We start from the raw sequence: 21,646 nt of genomic DNA, 5'->3' as shown, positions 1-21,646 counted from the left end.
GTTAAAGGCTCCAAATGGGCAAAGTGGAGGCCCAAAAGGACTTTTTTTTTTTTTCTTTTGGGGCCCAAAAGGATGTGAACGGACACACACAAAGTGAAGACTCAAAAGGACATCAGTGGACACACACATGTGCCAGCACACAAAGTGAAGGCCCAAAAGGACGAGTGGACGAGGGCGACCTCCCCTTCCCCGTGCACATAAATGCGCGCAGCGTTCGCAATATCGATATTATCGGCCGATATTATCGATTTCACAATCCAGCGATACGAAACCCTTAGAAATTCGAAAAAATAAAGAAAATTTGATAGACTCCTATCATCCGATATATAGCAAGATATCACAAAATATTGGCCAATATCGCCAATATTGGAGAATATATATATATATATATATGGTCTCCTGCGCACAAGGCTGCATTAAGATTTTATGCAAGCTCTTCATATGAGCTGTTAGATTATACTCACGGCTGAGATTCAGCATCTGTGAGAACGAGAGAGCCTCCATAATAATGACTCGCAGCGATACTTTCGTACTCTCATGGGATTGCATGTTGTACGGCTCGAAAACTATTGGACGGTGCTCTTTGGTTCAATCATGATGTACCTATTTTATCCATGCCGTTCATCTAATTTTTCAGATCATTTTCAACCATGAGCCCAAAACAAAGTAGATCCAAATCGCAAATGGACCTCACCATAGGAAAACAGTTGTGATTGAACACCCATCGTCAAAAACTTCCTAGGGCCCACTATAATGTTTATTTGCAATCCAACCTGTTCGTTAGGTCACACAGACATGGATGATGAGAAAATAAAAATATCCAATTCATCCAAATTAAACCTGTGGCCCTCAAAAAGTTTTTAACAGTGGGCCAATGATTCTCATCATTAAAACATTCGCAGGGCCCACTGTAATGTTTACTTTCCATCCAATCTGTTCATCAGGTCACACAGACCTGGATGAAGAGAAAAAAAATATATCATATTAATCCATGATTTTTGTGAACTTTAAAAGGGTGTCAATGGCAGGCGTTCAATCCCCCACTGCTTTTTATAGTGTGGTCCACTTAGTTTTTGGATCTGTCTTATTTTTAGGCTCAAGTATTAAGAGTAGATCACCAAGTGGACCGACGGTTTGGATATAACACATACCTCATGATGGACCCACATAACTTGGTGATGTCAACACACCAACCAATCCGCTTCCTTCGCACACACGATGAAATTGGATTGCATACTGAATTACTCAGTACGCTTTTATCATTCTAAGTAGATTATGTTGGGACCACCGTAAATGTATGTGGTTTATCCATGCCATCCATTTGTTTTTTCATCTCATTTCAAGGGTTGAGCCCAAAATTGAAGCATATTCAAAGCTCAAGTGGACCATACCACAGGAAACAATGGAAATAATGATTTCCACCGTTTAAACTTTTCTAGGGCCCACAATAATATTTACTTGTCATCCAACCTGTTCATAAGATCACACAGATATGGATGAAGAGAAAAATACAAATATTAGCTTGATACATAACTTCTATGGCCCCCAAGTATTTTAAAATGGTATTCATTTAATTCGCACTGTTTCTGTGATGTGGTCCACTTGAGGTTTGGATATACTTTATTTTTGGTCTCAAGCCCTAAAATTATCTGTTAAAATAGATGTACGAAGTGGATAGAGTACATAGATCATAGTGGGCCCCACAGCAGGCAACGACAATGATGGTGAAGCGATTGGTGTGATCCAACAACTTTTATTCGAATGCGAATAAATGTTGCGTGCGTTCATGCTTCATGTGGTGTGGTCCACTTGAGCATTCGATGTGCCTCATTTTTGGGCTCATGCACTAAAATAATCTGTCCAAAAATATGGACGGGGTGGATAAAACATATAGATCATAGTGGACCCCAAAGAGGCACCACTAGAACCGTCCGTCTCTAGCATCCGGTGAAATCAAATTGCGTACTGAGTTAAAGAGTAGGCTTTTATCATGTTGAGCAAAACTATGTTGGGCCCACCATGAATATGTGTGGTTTATCCACGCCGTCCATCCATTTTTCCAGTTCATTTTATGGGTTGAACCCAAAATTGAAGCATATCCAAAGCTCAAGAGGAGCACACCACCGGAAACAATGTAAATTGAATGTTCGCCTTTGAAAAATTCTTCTGGCCAGAGAAGTTTTGGCTCAAGCCGATATTTGCGTTCATCCATGTCTGTGTAATCTTATCTAGTAAATTGGATGAACGGAGTGGATAAAATAGGTAAATTATAGTGGGCCTGACAGAGTTATCAGTACGGTAAGCGTACTTGGTTACTCACTACGTAATGAGCTTCCGTCCTAAGGAGGGTGGTACCCATGCATCCAGGGGACACGGATTGCCTTTTGAGGCAGCGTCACCAGATGACTACTATAGGGTACTTTGGCCTCACCATGATGTACGTGTTTAATCCATGCCGTCCATTCATTTTTATTGTTTATTTTAATGCATGACCTAAAAATGAGGTATATCCAAATCTCAAATGGACCACACCACAAGAAGCAATGGTGATTCAACACTCACTGTTAACAACTTCTTAAGGGCCACAAGTTTTGGATGAAATTGATTTTTTTTTTTCCTCATCATCCAAGTCTTTGTGACCTAACGAACAGATTGGATGGCAAATAAACCCTACAGTGGACCCTAGGAAGTTTTTAACGATGGGTGTTTAATTAGCACCATTTTCTTGTGGTGTGGTCCATTTGAGATTTGGATCTACCTTTTGTTTTTTTTTACTAATGTTAAAAAATGATCTAAAAAATTAGATGAACAGCATGGATAAAACACATACATCATGATCGGCCCATAGAGCACCGTCCAATAGTTACCTAACTCCGCACATCATGCCATTCCTGTGAGCGCAAGAGTCTCGACGCGAGTCATAATTTTCGAGACACTCTTATTCTCAATGCCGTTGAATCCCAACTGTGGGTGTAATCTAACAGCTCACATGAATGCTCGCATGAAAGCTCTGTGCGGCCTTGTGCGCAGGAGACCGGGACTCTATATATATATATATATATATAGAGAGAGAGAGAGAGAGAGAGAGGTGGGCACCAAACAACTCGATCCGGCTAACTCAACTCGTCCGACTCATTCAGATCCAACTCAACCCGAACCGAATGGGTGAGTCGGTCCAAACCGAGTAGGCTTCGCCCAATCCGAACTCAAACCGAGTCGAGTTCGAGTTACCTAGTAACTCGACCCGAAACTCGATCCAGTTAGACTTGACCTGATCTGAAACCTGACTTGACTCGACTCTCTAACCCTACCCACCGCACCCTACCCCGACCCGATCTCAAACTCTCTCTCTCCCTCCCTCATCCTCCTCCTCTTCCAAGCCTGGCAACCACCCACCACCATCACCCTCTCCTCCTCTTCTCTCCTCTCCACTCCCTCCCTCATCTCTCAATCCGACTCGGTCCGAATTCGACCCGACTCGGTACTTCTAATCAGATCGGACTCGGTCCGGATCAATCCGGGCCAGACCGAACTCGGATCGAGTCAGGAATGCTGGACTCGGTATCAAGTTGGATTGAGTTCGGGTCAGGCCTATTTCAAAACTGGATCGAGTCGAGTCAGCCCTAACTCGGTCCGACTCGACTCGATGCCCAGCTCTATATATAATTCTCTTACCTTTGTGGTCTTCTTAAGCGAGTCGCTTTCGTCTGGATTTGGTGGGCTGCGGTCGATATCGCCAGATCGTGTAAGAAAATCCTTAAAACCTTTTTTTTCCTCGAAGATAATTATTTTGGAAGAAAACCATATTTCGTCTGGATTTGGTGGGCTGCGGTCAATATCGCCAAATCGTGTAAGAAAATCCCTAAAACCTTTTTTTTCCTCGAAGATAATTATTTTGGAAGAAAACCATATTTCCGATGAGGATGATGAGGATTTGGGTTGGGATTTACAAAAATAAAGATTTTCGAGAGAAATTTTTGGGAATGTTGTGATTCTGTAGAGAATTTGTAATGGATTGCACCGTTCTCTTGGCCATCTTTAATGGAGAAGAGAGTCGAAAGACTCTCAAACTCTCTTTCTGTCTCTTAAGTTAGGAAGCAGATTAGCTTGTTACGCAGATAACAGCTTGGTGGGTGTTAACCTTACCATGTGGGGCCCATCTTGATATATGTGTTTCATATCCATGCCGCTCTTCCTTTATTCTGATTATTTAAGAACGTTATCCCAAAATGTAAGCAGATCCAAATCTCGGGTGGGCCTTGGGATTTTTTTAATGATGAGCGTTCAATCATCACTGTTTCATGTGGTGTGGTCCAGCTGAGATTTGGATGAGTTAATGTTTTGGACCATGACCTAAAATGGGCTGGAAAAACAAATGGACATATTAGATAAACAACATATCATCAAGGTTGGCCCTACAGTAAGGTTAACACCCACTAAGTTGTTACCCACGTAACACCTAATCCGCACCCCTTAAGGGAGAGTGGATTCGATGCAACCCGACTGCAGGAAAGATGGTGGGGCCCACCTTGATGTATGTATTGTATATCCATTCCTTCCATCCATTTGGAGATATCATTTTAGGTCATGAGAAAAAGGACCATGACACAAATCCAATGCTCAAGTGGACCCTACCACATAAAATAGTGGGGATTGAACGCCTACCATTAAAAACTTCTTCAAGGCCACAGAAGTTTTCGATCAAGTTGATATTTGTGCTTTCCCTTCATCCATATCTGTCTGAACTTGTGAACAGATTGGATCTCAAATAAAAATCATGGTGGGCCCCCTCGAAATGGTTTCAAGTTTCAACGGTGGCCGTCACTATCCCCACTGTTTTCTGTGGTGGGGTCCACTTGAGCTTTGGATCGGCCTCATTCTTTGTCTCATGACCTAAAATGATCTCTCCAAAAGGATGGATGGTGTGGATACAACACATACATCATGGTGGGGCCACAGTCAGGGTCCCCTCCAAATCCCTGTTCGGTTAGGAGCGGATTGAGTACTACCCCCACCAGGTCGGACACAGATTTATTGTGAAAGCCTTCCACGAAAAATTCCTTCGTTAGGATGCTAGGTGGGGCCCACTGTGATGCTTGTGATTAATCTGTTTTAAGAGCTCATTTTAGGGCATTAGACCAAAAATGAGGTGGATCCAAACATCAAGTGGGTCGCACGAGAGGGAAAACTTGGGAAAGAGTTTCTTACCGTTGAAACCTTCATGGGCTCAACTTTAATGTTTATATGCCATGCAAACCATTTATAAGGTCATTCCCACTGGGATGAAGTGAAAGCACAAACCATTTAGCCTGATATGAAACTTTTGTGGCCATATGAATATTTCAACAGTGGTCATTGAATGCCTACTGTTTTCTGTCGTGCAGCCCACTTGAGTTTTGGATCTGCTTCATTTTTGGTCGCATATCCTAAAATGTGTTCTCAAAATGGATGAACGGGGTGAATTTGTCACAGACATCATGGTGGGCCCCACCTAGCATCCTAGTGCAGCATGTTGGCCTAAATCCGCATCATGCAAATTGCCTACTGACACTGCCAGTAGCAAGGTGGCTTCTAGACAGTGCTTTGTGAGGGCCACCATGATGTATTTGTTTTATCTACATCGTCCATCTATTTTTCTAGATCATTTTAGGCCATAAGCCCGAAAATGAGAAAGATATAAATTCCAGTGGACCAGATATTAGGCAGGTTGCACTATATCAGACCATTGTCTGTCCATTGATTTCAAGTGGGGCCCCACCTAATCAGTGAACTGACTCAATTTACAGGCCGGAAAGGATGTTAAGAGATGCACGTGAAGGTTCATATATGTTGTGTATGTGATTATTTATCTATTCAAACCGTTTGCACTTTTGAAGTTGATCATGTGGGTCCACCTTTGGATGCCCATCATTCTAAATATTACTTTCTATTATGTCATCTGCTTTTGAATGAATTGGATGTGATTTCATACATTTATAAATGTTATGCATTATATTTTAATATAATTGCCTTTGTTCAGAAAGATAGTGCATAGCTTAGGACCCTATACAAAGGAAATCTATTATGTGCACTTTTTTTTTGAGATGTTATGATTTAAAAATGTGTATTAATGTCTTTTTTAACAATCCTCGAAGTTTTATTAAAAAATTCAACCATTTTCCTAATGTTTCCCAAAAAGTGCGATAAATTACCCGAAACAAATGATATATCTCATGCGATAATTGATACGTATCTGCATCCCAAGGGTGCGATACATTGCGCGATACCGATATTTCAAAAATTGCATGCGCGTGCACACACACACAAACACACATGCACCTGTGCACGGATGCACCTGCACATGCAAATGCATGCACATAGGTACCCGCACACACAAACATACTTGCACCTACACACACAAACACACAAACCTACATGCATAAATACATATATGTATGTTTAACAACGTATTCAAAATTGGTTACGTAACGATAACGGTCGTAACCGTTACACATTCAAAATGGTTGTTACAGAAAAAACAGGCCGTAACGGTCCTGTAATAGTTTTTTCAAAAAATAAAAAGGCTGTAATGGCCATTATGGCCTGTATCATAACGGTAACGATGGTGGCCGTTACGATCGTACATATATATATATATATATATATGAACACTTCTAGGAAAATACAAATATCCCCTTGTTAATTCCTGCATTAGAAAAAGACCCTTCTAACCACATATCTTAGTACTCCCCCTGAAGCTGCGCATATATATCTATCATGTGCAGCTTGCTAAGAATGAATTCTAATTTTGTCTTAATAACTTAGTGAATAATCAATGGTTGAAATATTCAATCTGAAACTTTCTAATGCGGGGGGGGGGGGGGGGCATTTTCACACCAGGCTCGAGTGAGGTGGCCTGTGGGATGCAGGGGCACACTCAGGGTGGGTGGCCCACATAACCCATGGATTTGGGGCCCGTGTGAGGCAGGTGACTTGTATGAGGCAAAGCCCATGGATTTGGGACCCACGAGGAGGGACCTAACCCATGGATTCGGGGCCTAGGCTATGAGATAAAGGGATTAATTCGCCATGCTCTATCAATTCAAGCTTTTAGAGCAAGTGGTTAATTGTCTTGCATCAAATTGTATCAAAGTAGGAGGTCTCGTGTTCGAGACTCCTCACCGGGGGTGATTAATGCGAGGCATTTTCACACCGGGCTCGAGTGGGGTGGCCTGTGGGATGGAGGGGCACACTCGGGGTGGGTGGCCGGCAGAACCCATGGATTTGGGGCCTAAGAGGAGGGTTAGGCCGAGAACCTAACCCATGGATTTGGGGCTTGGGCTATGAGATAAAGGGATTAATTCGTCATGCTCTATCAGTTCGAGCTTTTAAAGCAAGTGGTTAATTGTCCTGCATCAAATTGGTATCAAAGTGGGAGGTCTCGTGTTCGAGACTCCTTACCGGGGGTGATTAATGCGGGGGCATTTTCACACCGAGCTCGAGTGAAATGACTTGTGGGATGCAGGGGCACACTCGGGGGTGAGTGGCCCGCATAACCCATGGATTTGGAGCCCGTGTGAGGCGGGTGACTCGTATGAGGCGAAGCCCATAGATTTGGAGCCCACGAGGGAATGAAACTCATGAATTTAAAGCCCATGAGGAGGATTCGGCTGAGGACCTAACTATGGATTTGGGGCCTTGGCTATGAGATAAAGGGATTAATTCGCCATGCTCTATCAGTTCGAGCTTTTAGAGCAAGTGGTTAATTGTCTTGCATCACTTTCCTTCTCCTTAGAAGGAAACTCGGAGCAAGACATCCAAACACAGAGAATCAAATTGCTGATGGGCTGAGAGGTAGAGAAGCTAAGTGGCATCAAAAGAAAGAAGCTATTAGCACTAGGAGGCCAGAGACACTTCATTGCAAGGGATTCTTCATGGGAACATCAAAGAGAGGGGACTTGGACAAAGCTATACACAAGATCGGCAAGGAGTTGGGCTCTGCTCCTCTTGTCGAAGGTTTGGAGGAAGAAGAGAGAGGGGACTGGGGAATGGTACAAAAGAGTAAAGTGGTAGGAGAGAGAAGAGAAAGGATGGCAAGAAATCCGACTTTTCTGGGAATGTTGAGGGTTTTCCGAAAGGCTAGCTCCCCATAATTTTCTCCAGGGTATTTCTCCTCAAGACTCTCCCCCCTTGAGACAGGGCAGTCTGTGGAAAGCTTGGGAGGAGGCAGCTAGAAAGCGCTCCCATGGTTTACATCCTTGCGGCTCTGTTGGAATACCAGTTTAGGAGGAGGAGATGCGACTGCTATTGGTTGGTTCAAAGGAGGTAGGTGGGAAGAGAGTTCGTAGGGATCTGACGCATGGCAAGTCTTACTCCTCGAGTCTTGTTGGTAATGGGTACTTCACCCTAAGGCTGGATTTGGTGCAAGGAGAGTTCATAGGGATCTGACATATGGCAAGTCTTACTCCTCGAGTCTTGTTGGTAATGGGTACTCCACCCCAAGGCTGGATTTGGTGGGAGGCTCAAGTCCCGACACTAATTTGAACCTCCCTCTTGACGTCGAGGTTCCGATTTTTCAAGTCGGGTTGGTGCGAGGCTCAAGACAGCTGTCAAGCAAAGAGCGTTATATCCTCTCCAGTTGGCTCAAATTTAGAACGCGATTATGAGGGAGAAGTTGATGCTGACACGTGGTTGGGAGGAGATGATGGGCCAACAGATGAACATTTATGGAAGGCTTAAGTCTCACACGGGTGGAAGCTTTGCCCACCTACATGTATCTTCCTCGATGACGCATGCGTCAATTCAAGGTCTTTTTTTGATACCCCTTAGGTCTTTTGAAACCAAGTCTCTTCGGGGTTTTGTTAAAGAGAGGGGATTCCTGCCGTGATTGAGAGACTGCGGCTGGGAGATAGGTGGATCTTAACATCAAAGACATTGCGCCGATTCTAGCCTATGAAACAGAGGTGTAGGAAGGAACTATCTTTTTTTCTTTCTTTTTATTTTTTTTATTTTTTATTTTTGATTTTTTTATTTTTTATAAGGATCTCCAAATTTTATATAAAAGAGAAAAAAGGAATACAAGAGGAGCGGGGCCCCTGAGAAGGCGAGCCACCTAAGCTCCTAAGAAGAGAAGATTGCAGCCCTTGAGATGATCTACATTCGTGGCCCATTCTATGATAAACTGTTTAACTCTCCGAACTAAGGACTCCACCGATTTGGAGTCGTTTTTGAAGGATCTTCCATTTCTTTCTTCCCAAACTGCCCACCAAACAGCTAAGAGGGCTATTCTCCATATTGGGGTTTTTCGCTTGCCTAGGCTAACCTCATGCCACACCTTTAACAAACGACCTATTGAGTTCGAAAACGACCGTTTGAGGCCGAATGGACTGAAGATTAGAGGCCAGATTTGGTTTATGTAGGAGCAATGAATAAACAAGTGATCAACCGTCTCTTCATCTGCCATGCAACAAAGACACGTTTGGGAGAATCATCCCCCTTTTCCTCAAGTCGTCTATCGTAAGGACCTTTTTTCTTTCCTACCAGCCACCCAAAAAACACCATCTTAAGAGGGACGTTGTAGCTCCAAATCTAATTTGTCATAATTTCTTCTTGAATGGGAGGGTTGCTGTGTAGACATTTGAAAAATTATTTTACCGAGAATTCCCCTGATTTATCAGCCCTCCAAACTAGCCTATCTTCACCCAATTGATCCGGCTTGCTTTTGGAGATTCGATCTAGGAGGGCCACATACTCTGCAATCTCCCAATCCTGTAAATTCCTTCTGCATTCCAGGTTCCAAACCAAACTCCCCCCAATGAAAGAGAGACACTTGGCTACGGTAATATCTTGGTTTGGAACAATGCAGTAAATGTTCAGAAAGTCGCATTTCAGAGTAGCAACTCCCAACCATGTATCTTCCCAGAATCGGGTGTTTTCTCCGTTGCTGATAGCAAAACCGATACCTTTGAGGACCTTAAAGAGTTGAGGCCCTATAGGAAGAGGAATCTTTTGTCCACCATCCTCCCTTATAACAACCATACTTGCTTTTGACTAGTTTGTTCCAGAGACTCCCACTTTCCCTCCCTAATCTCCACATCCACTTTCCTAAAAGGGCCCGATTCATTGTCTTGAGTGCTTTAATCCTAACGCCTCCTTCTTGAATGTTCTTGCACACCTCCTTCCATTCTACCAAGTGGAATTTATTTTTCTCCTCTTTCCCATGCCAAAGAAAATCGCGTCTCAGTTTCTCAAGGATAGCCAGAACCGAAGGAGGGCATCTGAATAGGGACATGAAGTATAACGGAAGATTTGATAATGCCGACTTAATAAGGGTAATGCGCCCCCCCAAAAGATAAGTATCTACATTTCCATCTAGCGAGGTATTTCTCGAATCTGTTAATGACCTTGTCCTACATAGATTTTAGGGGCTTACCAATACACAACGGGAGACCAACGAAAGAGGTCGGAAAGTTGCCTACGGAACAGTTAAAGAAATTGGCATGGAGCCTGGTGTCTTCCTGTTCCATGTTCACCCCATACATCTTGGTTTTAGCCATATTAACTCTCAAACCGGAAACTGCCTCAAAACATCGGATCGTCATGCGCAGATTGCTCACCGTTTCCTTGTCTGCTTCGCTAAAAATCAGCGTATCATCCGCAAACTGAACATGAGATATCGGAGTGCCCATGCCCTTTACTCTGATAGTGCTGAGAATGCCTTCTTCTTGGCCTTTGCTAAGCATTCTGGATAGGGCCTCCCCAACTATAAGGAAGGGGAAAGGCAATAGTGGATCGCCTTGACAAAGGCCCCTCGAGCTTTTGAAGAAGCCTTTTGGGAAACCGTTTAAAAGCATGGAGAAATGGGCGGACCCAACGCACTCCCCTATCCACCATTTCCATTTCTCGCCGAAGCCCATTCGAGATAACATATACTAAAGGAAGGTCCAATCGACATGGTTGTATGCCTTCTCAAGATCAAGCTTGCATAGGATTGCCTTCGATTTGGATCTATGGCTAGAGTCTAGGCATTCAAACGCAATTAAGGCACTATCTATGATTTGTCTACCCGGAATGAAAGCGCTCTGATTGCCAGAAATAACGGTCCTTATCACCTTCTTCAGCCGAGACGCCAAGACTTTAGCCAGGATCTTATACGGCCCCCCAATCAGGCTTATCGATCTGAATTCTTTGAAAGAAGATGCACCCGGAAATTTTGGGATTGCAATGAAAGATGCCCCAAGCCCTTTAGAAAGACCCCCTCTATTGTAGAATTCGCTGAAAAACTCCATAATATCACACTGTAGTAAGGAACTATCATGGTGGTCGAAGATGAGAAGATGTCAGAGGTATCAGAAGGGGAACTGCAGGTCTAAGTCGTCACCCCAAAAGATGATCTTCTCGAGGACGCGTTGAACACCTCTATGTGCTAAGAAGTCTCAGGTGGAGGACAGGATGGTCTGATGGGCAATTTGGCAGACGGTGATGTGTTTTCGTCATTCGAAGACGAGGGCCCCATCACCTGAGAACAATATAAGTGGGCCAAAGATGTGTTAGAGAGGGTGGGTGGGTTGGCGGGCTTATCATTCGGAGCTAGGGATGATGATGTGCACAACTTTCTTCAGTTCGTAAAAGCTAAGGCGGCACAACAACAACAACAAGAAGATTGGCAAAGTCTAAAGACGAGGAAATCACCTCAAGGCATGAGAGAGTTGCTAAGTTTAGAATGTTCTATCAACTATGATGTTGTGGCCAAGGGAAGTGGCGGAAAACAGGCGAGATCGGGCAAAGGTGGTGATCAATGATAGTGGTGTCATGGAACATTAAGGGCTTGGGGTGCAGAGAAAAGAGGGCCCGGATTAGAAAAGTGTGCAAGAAAGTTGAAGCTAACATCATTGCATTGCAAGAATCCAAGCTTCAGTACCTCTCTTCAAGTATGCCTAATTCCATTTGGGGTATTAACAATAAAGTTTAGGTCTCTGCTAATGTTGTATTTCTCGCGCGCGTGGCCGGGGGTGATCCTTCTTGCCTACAACTCTGACAAATGGAGGAAGATCGATTCTTTTTCTGGTTCTATTTTGCTACGAGATATTTCGTTACATTTTCAGTCGGTGATGACTTATGTTTATGGCTCGTGTCTTAAAATCCTTCACAACCAATTCTAGAAGGAGCTCGATGTTATCAACCAGAGTTGGGAGGCCCCCCTAGTGTGTTGGCGGGGATTTTAATATTGTCAGATTTTCGTTTGAAAAATCCAAGGGGGAATGTGACCAAAAGTATGGATGCTTTTTCTAATTGGGTAAATAGACACCAACTAGTGGATCTGCCTTTAGGAGGGGCTAGATATATGTGGTCAAATGGGCAGGAGGTTGTTTTGTCTCTCCTAGATAAATTCCTTGTCTCGGCAGATTGGATTGATAAATATCCTTTAGTGAACAAGCGTGGGCTCCCAAGGGTTGTCTATTGTTCTTTAAGTGTTGGAAGAAATTGTGGTCCTAGCATGGTGTGTCATAAAGGTTACTATAGGGTCATAAAGGCCATTACATAAAGGTAATGGTGGCAACGTTTACATGTTACCATGGTGTGTTGTAAAGGCCATTGCGTAAAGGTAACGGTGGCGGCCGTTACACGTTATGGGGTAGTAATAGCCGTTATGGAATAAATTAACTTGTAACCGTCGCTAACAGCCCGTTACACCCCCTAGTTAACTAGTACAATCATGCTGAACCGGATTTTGTGCTAACTGCTATGCTAATAGTTGCCTTGGTATTACAAAACAACTTCATTGGAGCATCCGCCTTGATTCCAAATCACGTAAGAGAATTTTCAAGCACAATAATTCTACACTATGTGCCATAGCCCTATATTATGCTTCAGCATTAGACTTAGCCACCATAATTTGTTTTTTGCTTCTCTAGGTAACCAAATTTCCTCCCACAAAAGTAAACTATCAATGGTGCGCCTTATCCACCCCATCCAACATGTTTTCCCCCTCATGCTCAACCTTGAAACAAAAAATCAGGTTGATCCAAAACTTGGGCTACAATGCCGAGAAACATGGAAAATCATGCCTAAGACCTCTAAATTCACATGGTGTGGCCCATTGATGCAGGACAATTAACCATTTGCTCTAAAAGCTCGAGCTGATAAAGCATGGTGAATTAATCCCTTTATCTCATAGCCTAGGCCTCACATCCATGGGTTAGGTCATCGGCCGAACCCTCCTTATGGGCCCCAAATCCATGAGCTCCGCCCCCTTGTGGGCCCCAAATCACATGGGCTCCATCACACAAGCCACCCGCCTCACACAGGCCACCCACTCTGAATGTGCCCCCGCATCCCACAAGCTACCCCACTTGAGCCCGGTGTGAAAATGCCCCTGCATTACCCAACTAGGTTTGTGAATGGCCAGATTTTTTTGTTTCTCCCTTCATCCTAGTGGCGCATGTTTGATTAATGGATTAGATGGCATACCCACAACATGGTGGGACCCACAAATAGCAAGGGAGGTTTTATTGGTTGGGTGTCCCGTCCCCACCGGTCCTTGTGGTATGACCCACCTTACTTATTGTTATGGCTGATTTTTCGCCCCATGGACTAAAATTGAAGCGCACATCTAATGGAGATTTGATGCACAATTGACGTGACCTCTCTCTCTCTCTCTCATATATATCATATTTATGTAACGGAGAACAAGGGGGGTGATGCCAATTAGTTGAGATAAGGCTTAGATGATGATGAGGACGACGACATATAACACGTATATATATATATATATATAAAGGCCTGGTGAAAGCAGTATGTGAGCCCCACTGTTGCATGTATGTCGTCCACTCCAAGTCTCCGAACATCAAATGTACCCTCCCTCTTTTGGACATGAGCCCATAAATCAAGCCGATCCAAAACCCGGGTGAGCCAAAAAATGGGAAACAATTGAGGCGGAATGCCCACCCTTGATTGCATACATGGCTCACCGTGTTGTGTACATGTCATCCAATCAATACATATGATAAATCCACCCTAGATGTATCATATGTATGGATTGGATGGCATATACACAACATGGTGGGGCCCCATTTGTCACCAATGGTGGGCACCCCCCCTCATGTTTTTCATTTGAATGTGGATGATATCAGTGTCAAATTGTTACAAACCCATGAAAATCAAAGATTTGGAGCTTCGATTTCGAGATTTGTAGGAGATGAGCCGACTTGTGGAAAATTGAAAAAAAAAATCAAAATTTCCCAATTTCTCACAAATCGGTTGCAATCTTTGTATACAAACATAAAATCAAACATGTAACCTGATCTGGTGATTCTTCTTTTGCTTTTGAATGTATTGTTGGTGTTTCCTCACATCTTCTTACATTTATAAATTATATGAATAGACTTTGAATATACTTGCATCAATTCAGTTAGACAATGCATAAATTAGGACCCCACACAAAAAAAACCTATTATGTGTACTTGTTTTTTGTAATGTTTTGATTTATAAGTATGTATTGATGTCTTTTTTAACAATCATTTAAGGTTCATAGAAAAATTCAACCAATTTCCCAATGTTTCCCCATGTTTCCAACAACAACGATACATTACACGATACAACCGATATATCCCATGCAATAACCAATGGGTATCCATATCCCAAGGGCACAATACGTAACGCGATACCAATGTTTCGAACACTGAGAAAAACAACAGAAAAAGAAACCAAAACAAGAGACTCAACAAATAGGCGAAAAGCCCACACACATAATCAAGGCATCCATTCTCTTAAATTTACAAATGGACCCAACTAAGGACCCCTTCAGTAGACACTGGAATTCCAGAAACAACATCTATTTCTTTCACTCCACAAGGACCAAAGAATAGCAAGGCAACCTTCCACCTAGATTTGCCCAACTGGCATCCTCCCTTGGCGTGCCATGAATGGAACAACCCTTTGATAAAACTTGGCATAACCAAGGCCACATCCGAACATCGAAGAATACTAGAGAAGATAATCCTTAAGAATGCACAATGAATAAACGGATGATCCACCAACACCTTAGCTTTCATACCGAGCAGACAGATGTTCAGTAATACCATTGATCGCTTCCGAAGGTTATCAATGGTAAGGATTTTGCTCCTCGAAACCAACAAAGCAAAGGTGGAGACTTTAAGAGGAGCCTTGTAAAACCACACTAAGGCAGTGTAGTTGCTACCACTACTAGCATCAGCCTGAATCTTTAACTCCTAGGGAGAGCGACAGCGCTGCGGATGAGATGAAAGAGAGAGCAAGTCATCGAATTTAGAAATTAGAAAGATCCTGACGACAAGGGGAGTGCACCTCCCGAGACATGATTCAAGAAGCAATTCGCAATAGAGATACCAAACACGAGACAAAGACGAGCTAATCCCAGAAAGGAGACTGAAGTGACGAATCGCCAATCCACACATCCTCCTAGAATCTAACCCTATAACCCATCCTGACCATAAAAAACTTGGGAGCCACTCAAGAAATTCCTTTCCACAAAAATACAAAGAAGAACCTTTAATCCATCAACCCATAGGAGCGAACCAATACTTAGCCATTGTGATCTTCCTCCATAGACGAGAATTTTCCAGGCCAAAACGGCACACCCACTTTCCAAGCAATGCCTCATTGAAGGCATCAAGACACCTAAGTCCAGATCTTTTAGATCTATTTCCTGAAATCTTTTAGTCTCGGCTACTAGTCTTTCTATCTAAGTTGTCTTGCTCAGGCTATATTCTTTTCTCGTTTTTGCGAGTCTTTTAATAAAGTAATGTGATAAGTACATGGAAATAGTGGATACTCATTAGTAGAAAACTGAACTTTGATGATTAGCATGGGAAAGGAATTTAATTTTAGTGTCAAATTACCAAATAGTCCTAAGGGTTTTGTGTGTGAGTGTGATAAGTTCATTTAGAGTTGTGGGTATTTTGGCCTTTGTGACCGAGGCAATCCCCTATATACATGAAAGATCATGTATATATCATGTATATAGGGGAAAACGCCAACTGTCGATTGGTTCGTGCTCTCTAGACCCATGGTAGAGAGAGGATTGAGAGAGTTCATTGATGGTTTGGCATTAGAGGCTCTACAAAAAATCAAGCAAGTGTTGACGTTTGGAGATCATCTTCTACACACATATCATCCACATTCAAATTCAAGGGATATGCTCTAAACACCACCAATACTTTGATTCATACTTTTTCTCTTCTTCTTCTTCTTTTTCTTTTTATTTGTTTGTTTTAAAACATCATACGTGCTTCTACTTTGTTCACAAAAGCCATCTTTCAATAGTTCAACTGAAACTTGTGAAGGTAAATTGAATATTTACAATCTCAGAGACCATGCATAGTAATCAATTACAAGATGATGCCCATCAATTATAATTTATTTATCATCTTCAAAATACAGTTAGAAAAATGGCATGTTGTTACCTCATCATTCATCACCCAACCACCTCCAACAATTTCCAACTGCCCACTCTGGACTAACTTAATGAAATCTTCCCGTTTAGTTACTGAGGAGTCCCTCCACCATTTCTCCAGATACGACATCTCTTCCCATATAAACTTTCGGCGGCTATCCTACAAACACAAGTTCAAACAATTCTCAGCTCCCAATCAAAAGCCTTGTAGAATAACTGAACATGATCCAATCTGATTCTTGATCAACAGTTGCATATGTTAAACAAGATGGATAAATAACTAACATAGTAAGACCTCACATCAATTACATTATCACAAGAAATCAACAATTGAAACCAAATGTGGTGCATGAAACAGATGCCATTATTTTATTTTTCTTTGACAGATAGCTATAAATCTTTGAAGTCCACCTGGTAGCAACACGCTAGCCAGTCCCAAGCTCAGGCGCAGGAGAGATGATGTTCAGGTGAGCAGCCAATTGCCAAACTTATGCCAAGCACTCGTGAAAGCCGAACCCAAATAGCTGGGACAGGGCTATGGTGATGACAACGACGAGGATGAAAGCTATAAAGCATCAAACTGGCATCGAAAAGAATAACCGGATTGGATTAAATAACCAGATTAGATTACAACAATAGGCAACTAGCCAGACCTCCAACTAAAATCTACAGAAAGTAAGAAAAACTAGAGTTTGCTTTCCATGTGATACACTACAGTCTACAGGATCTTCCAACATTAATTACTGAATGGGGCTCACATGCAGAAACTTTTGACTGACCTGAACAGTCTCTCTTGGGCCATGGTTCAAAAATTAAGGTAACTAGTTGACTATGATTAGGCTCGCTTTAGGGCTGAAACAATTATAGTCGGCAGTCCCCATTCAATGGAAGACATGCACCAATCAATTGTTGGGATCATCCAGTCGGACATATTTCAATCCAACTGTATAGTCTAAAGGTCGAGTTCAATGACCAAATGCCCATTAATCAGAGTTTAAGAACAATCTGATTTTTGAACGGTCGACAATGGCAATTTACAGTAATTCCAACAATCGAGACAGCTTAGCTTGAGTTACGACAGGTACTATATTAGCAATCCAAAATTAGTAGTTGACTGCTTCCATGATTCCTGCCTTGATCAATTTATCAACTTCCTCTTTGATTTTCAATTCAGGAGATGCAATCTTCTTGACTTTTGGTTGACAGGCTTAGATCCTTCAGACAGTACTAGATGATGCTCGCCAAGGGATGAGTCAAGTCCAGGCATGTCATTTTTAAGACAGTCAATGCATGTCAAACATACAATCCTGATCGGCCTAAGTATACACTATATCTTTGAGAAATGATCGCCTACAACCAGGTGCATAGCACACAGCCTTATCTGTCCACCAAAGTGTCAATTATGTAGAACATCCAAGCCTCCCACAGGCACAATCAAGATCACCGATCTCAAAAATCCGCCAATCTGCTCATTAATTGTGCCACACCTGTTCGGCAAATCAGACTCTCAACGTCATTTTATTTTAATGGTATGGCCTAGCCGATGAGGGATCAGCTAGATTTTTTGCGCCAAGTGATATTTGACAGTGGGGCCCACCGATTACATGAATTGCATGTCCTACAAAAGAGACATGGTAGCCATGAAAGTCATTGTAAGCTATCATACAATCAGCTAAAAGGCTGATCAGTTCATACAAGCTTTTCCATCACAGTGTGGAGCATAGCAATATGCCCTGCAAAAGGATCAAAAACTCGACTAGAGCTATATGATTTTCAATGCATCTGTTGCAACTGCAACCCACGTACAAATTTTGAGCGTATATGTGCTAACCATATACTGACATGGGATCAAACATTTTACACATGTTTCAAGTGCATCCAGAAATTTTTTAGTACTGGAATGTAGTCTGCCAAAGGATCAAACAAACTGGCTCGACATATACTGGCGAATCGAACTGCAATTTAGGCCGTTCAAGGATGCATCAAGCAGTTAAGGTAGCAATTCCTACAATCACTCTGATCGATTTCCATATGCCCATCTTCCATTTGGAAACTGAAATAATACACTGCCGCAAGCAATTTAGGTCGATCAACCTAAATCACAGTTCGATGACACATGAAGAGATCAGGTAGTGATGCCAACAATCACCCTGATTGATTTCCATACACCCATTTTCCATTTGGGAACTGAAACAGTACACAGCTGCAAACAGAAAGAGAAATGACAGAATCATCAGGATGTGCTGAAACCTTAAGACAAGTGTCCATGGATAGTAACAGCTTCCATGTTTTGGATGCTTTAAGCATGGAGGAAAAGTGGCTTCCAGTGGACAAGGGTTTACACAAATATTTATGTTTCCATCCCAACAGCTGGAATGCCATTATCCATGAAAGAAGGAAAACCCACAAATATTGCCTCTACTCATCATCCAAAATGTAACCATGCTCCAGCAGATGCAAAACAACAGTACTGACCCAGATTCGGGGAGAGAGCATGTTCACATTTTAGGACCCACTTACAGATGGCCCAGATCTCGCGTAAGAGTGACAAGTTGGCACATGTGCCATAGTTCAACTCCCCAATAAATGATCCCCTGGTGCAGTTTCGAATTTCGAAATCATGAACATGACTTCCATGAGTTGTCATCCAAAAACAAAATCCCAACACCCATGGAATGATGGAACTCTAAAAATGTCAGGTCCAAAACAACATATAGCCATTGAACCCCTTATCCAGGATTTACAGATCCATGGATACGGAATCCCCATTGCAAATGCTCTTCCACGCATCCAAATGACGCAGATGAGACGGAACACATACCTTGGAAAGGGACTCTACGATAGTGTCCAAGATATGCCTGGATTGGCGATCATAGTACTCATCGACAGTCAGCTTCCATCCCGGATCATTGTGAGAATGTGGGACGACGAAAACCTTCAATTTCTCAGAGTCCCACTCATTTCCCATGTAATTCACCATCCACCCTTGCTTCCATGGCCCACCATCTTTGTCGAGGAACTCGATCTTGTCATAGAGATCTTTGGTTGTCAGGTCGACGACGGCTTCGTTGCGATTCCTGTCGGAGGATATGGGTTTTCTGATGGTGGAGGTCTTTCTGAGCCTGGAGGAAGAGGAAGAGGAGAGGGGACGAGGATTGCGATGGAGTGGATTGGGTATGCCGTATCGGAGGATGACAGCAAGAAAGAAGAAGAAGGAGAGGGAGATGGTGATAGAGAATATGAGATTGTTGGAGAAGATGAGGTCCTTGAGAGGGTTTCTCCTGCGAGGGGGCTTCCGATGCCTGGACGATTTAGCGGACGGTGATGATGATGATGGCAGGATGGACTGGCCAAGGCCGCTGCCCCGACGACTCCCCGCAGACGAGAAGAAGGGCATGATGAACGGTCGGAAATGAGAGAGAACAACGCGCCTTACCTCGTCACCTCACCTGCGCATCTCCACCCTGTCTTCCTTCCTACAGAGCCTGTTCATTTTCCGCTAACTACGGAAGAGAGGAACGATCAAGTGAACGTGAAGAGTGGGCACGGTACGAGTTGACTCGGCGGACTTGATCATACAAGGTTAGGTTTTTGTAACCTAACCGATAAATGGAAATATTACTAGCGTACTTATGGGTGCAACTTATTTGTCAATCGTATGCATGCGCATATGTCAATGAATCAATTAAGCCCTTGAAAGTTGAAAACGAAAAAAAAAACATAAAGACTTAAAGCAAAAAAGAATGAAGAACAATTGAATAAAGTACTTTGATGATCCTAACATTAAACCCAAAACAACTATATACTTTAGATTATCCTAACCATAATAGGTAAACTTTGTTTAATAATCCCTTAGATTTAAAATCCTAATTGAAACATGATAAGTAAGGCTAAAAGATATGCAGAGCTGTTGTAATCATATATGAACCAAACATCAGTTTTCGAGTGGATCTCGATCCTATTGACAGACTGTCGATAAAACTTGAAGGATGCATAAAAACTATCTAGTAACATTTCAACTGAAAATTCGTATTATTTGATTCCATCAATGACCATCTCGATCATATCGAGGGACATTCAATCACATCGAATGACCCTTCGATCCGATCGATAGAGCCATTAGCTTTGCTGTTTCATAGATGTTGGAACATGATTTTTTATAAAGGGGCATTTGATTCTTGAACATCATGATAAGTTTTTAGTGCAATTAGAGCTTATATGACTATTCACTCATATCACTCATCTTATGACTCTAAACCTATGAGATTTGATTAATCTTTTTAAGCTTTACCACTCTAATGAGAATTCCAACTTCTATTTTGAAGATGAACTCAATCTCCACCTTCTCTAGAGATTAGATATCAAGTCTCTTAGTATATTTTTGTCTAAATCCTTTACAAGACCCTTATAGGTGAATCCCCCAAGAAATCAATTATCCATTAGTTGTATAAGATTTCACCACCTCACTTGCCTTAGTCACCTCATTGGCACATTACATGCAAGGCGAATGATCCTGAGAGTTAAAGCATTGGCGTCATCAATCGGGGGTGTAGAAGGGGAGCTAATTGAAGCATGGGATAGCATCGATCCAGAAACACAAGTAAGACGCTATAAAAGGGGTTCAAACCGACAAGTAAGTTGTCATTTGGAAGAGTCAATATACACTCTTTCATTGTGCAGAATTGAGTGTAAGAGTTTGTGACCCAAACTTGATAGGTTATTGTATATGACTTAGGCTCTTATGTAGGGCCGATTCACCAACATGAGTGTGTATATGGTCCGTCACGCCCCGAGCTTGGAAACCGGGCTCACAAAATTTTCGATCGCTGAATTCAGTGCTGATAGCCTCCATAGTACCCCATTCTCGGCTCCCGGCACCCATACACCAGGTTCCGATCTTGGGATCCTACAAGGAGGATTTCAAACATGATTTGATTCATAATGAGCATAACCCACGAATAATAATCACAAAAACACCATTACAAAATCCACTATGATAAAAAAAAACTTTTAAGTACAATGTGCATGAAGGGAAATACAAGATAATGATAACGGAAACTCCTGAAGCTCGACTGCACACTCCCACTGTGGTGAAGCTACAGTTGCATCCTAGCATCACCTGTACGCATCAATCGTGCATAAGCTTATAGAAAACTTAGAGGGTAGTGTTAGTGTGTGTATAGTATGAACGTGCTCAGAATGCAATGCCAGAGTAATGTAGAATCATGCTGATGG

At 42.5% G+C, this 21,646-nt stretch overlaps 1 protein-coding gene across 1 annotated transcript in view; it reads right to left on the bottom strand.

Moving 5' to 3' along the window:
• Positions 1 to 19,994, bottom strand: part of LOC131258333 (alpha-mannosidase 2) — a 39,100-nt gene extending 19,106 nt beyond the window's left edge. The window contains exons 1-2 of the mRNA XM_058259583.1: positions 19,233 to 19,994; positions 16,422 to 16,571 (exon numbers count right to left, since the gene is read on the bottom strand). Coding sequence (XP_058115566.1) covers positions 16,422 to 16,571; positions 19,233 to 19,808 — 726 coding nt within the window. The 5' untranslated portion in view covers positions 19,809 to 19,994. The remainder of the gene's footprint in view (positions 1 to 16,421; positions 16,572 to 19,232) is intronic.
• Between the last annotated feature and the right edge of the window lie 1,652 nt (positions 19,995 to 21,646).

The sequence above is a fragment of the Magnolia sinica genome, chromosome 10 (genome assembly GCF_029962835.1).
Source record: "Magnolia sinica isolate HGM2019 chromosome 10, MsV1, whole genome shotgun sequence".
Taxonomy (NCBI): Eukaryota; Viridiplantae; Streptophyta; class Magnoliopsida; order Magnoliales; family Magnoliaceae; genus Magnolia; species Magnolia sinica.
Note: the sequence above shows the minus strand (reverse complement) of the source record. Positions and strands in the feature narration are given on the sequence as shown.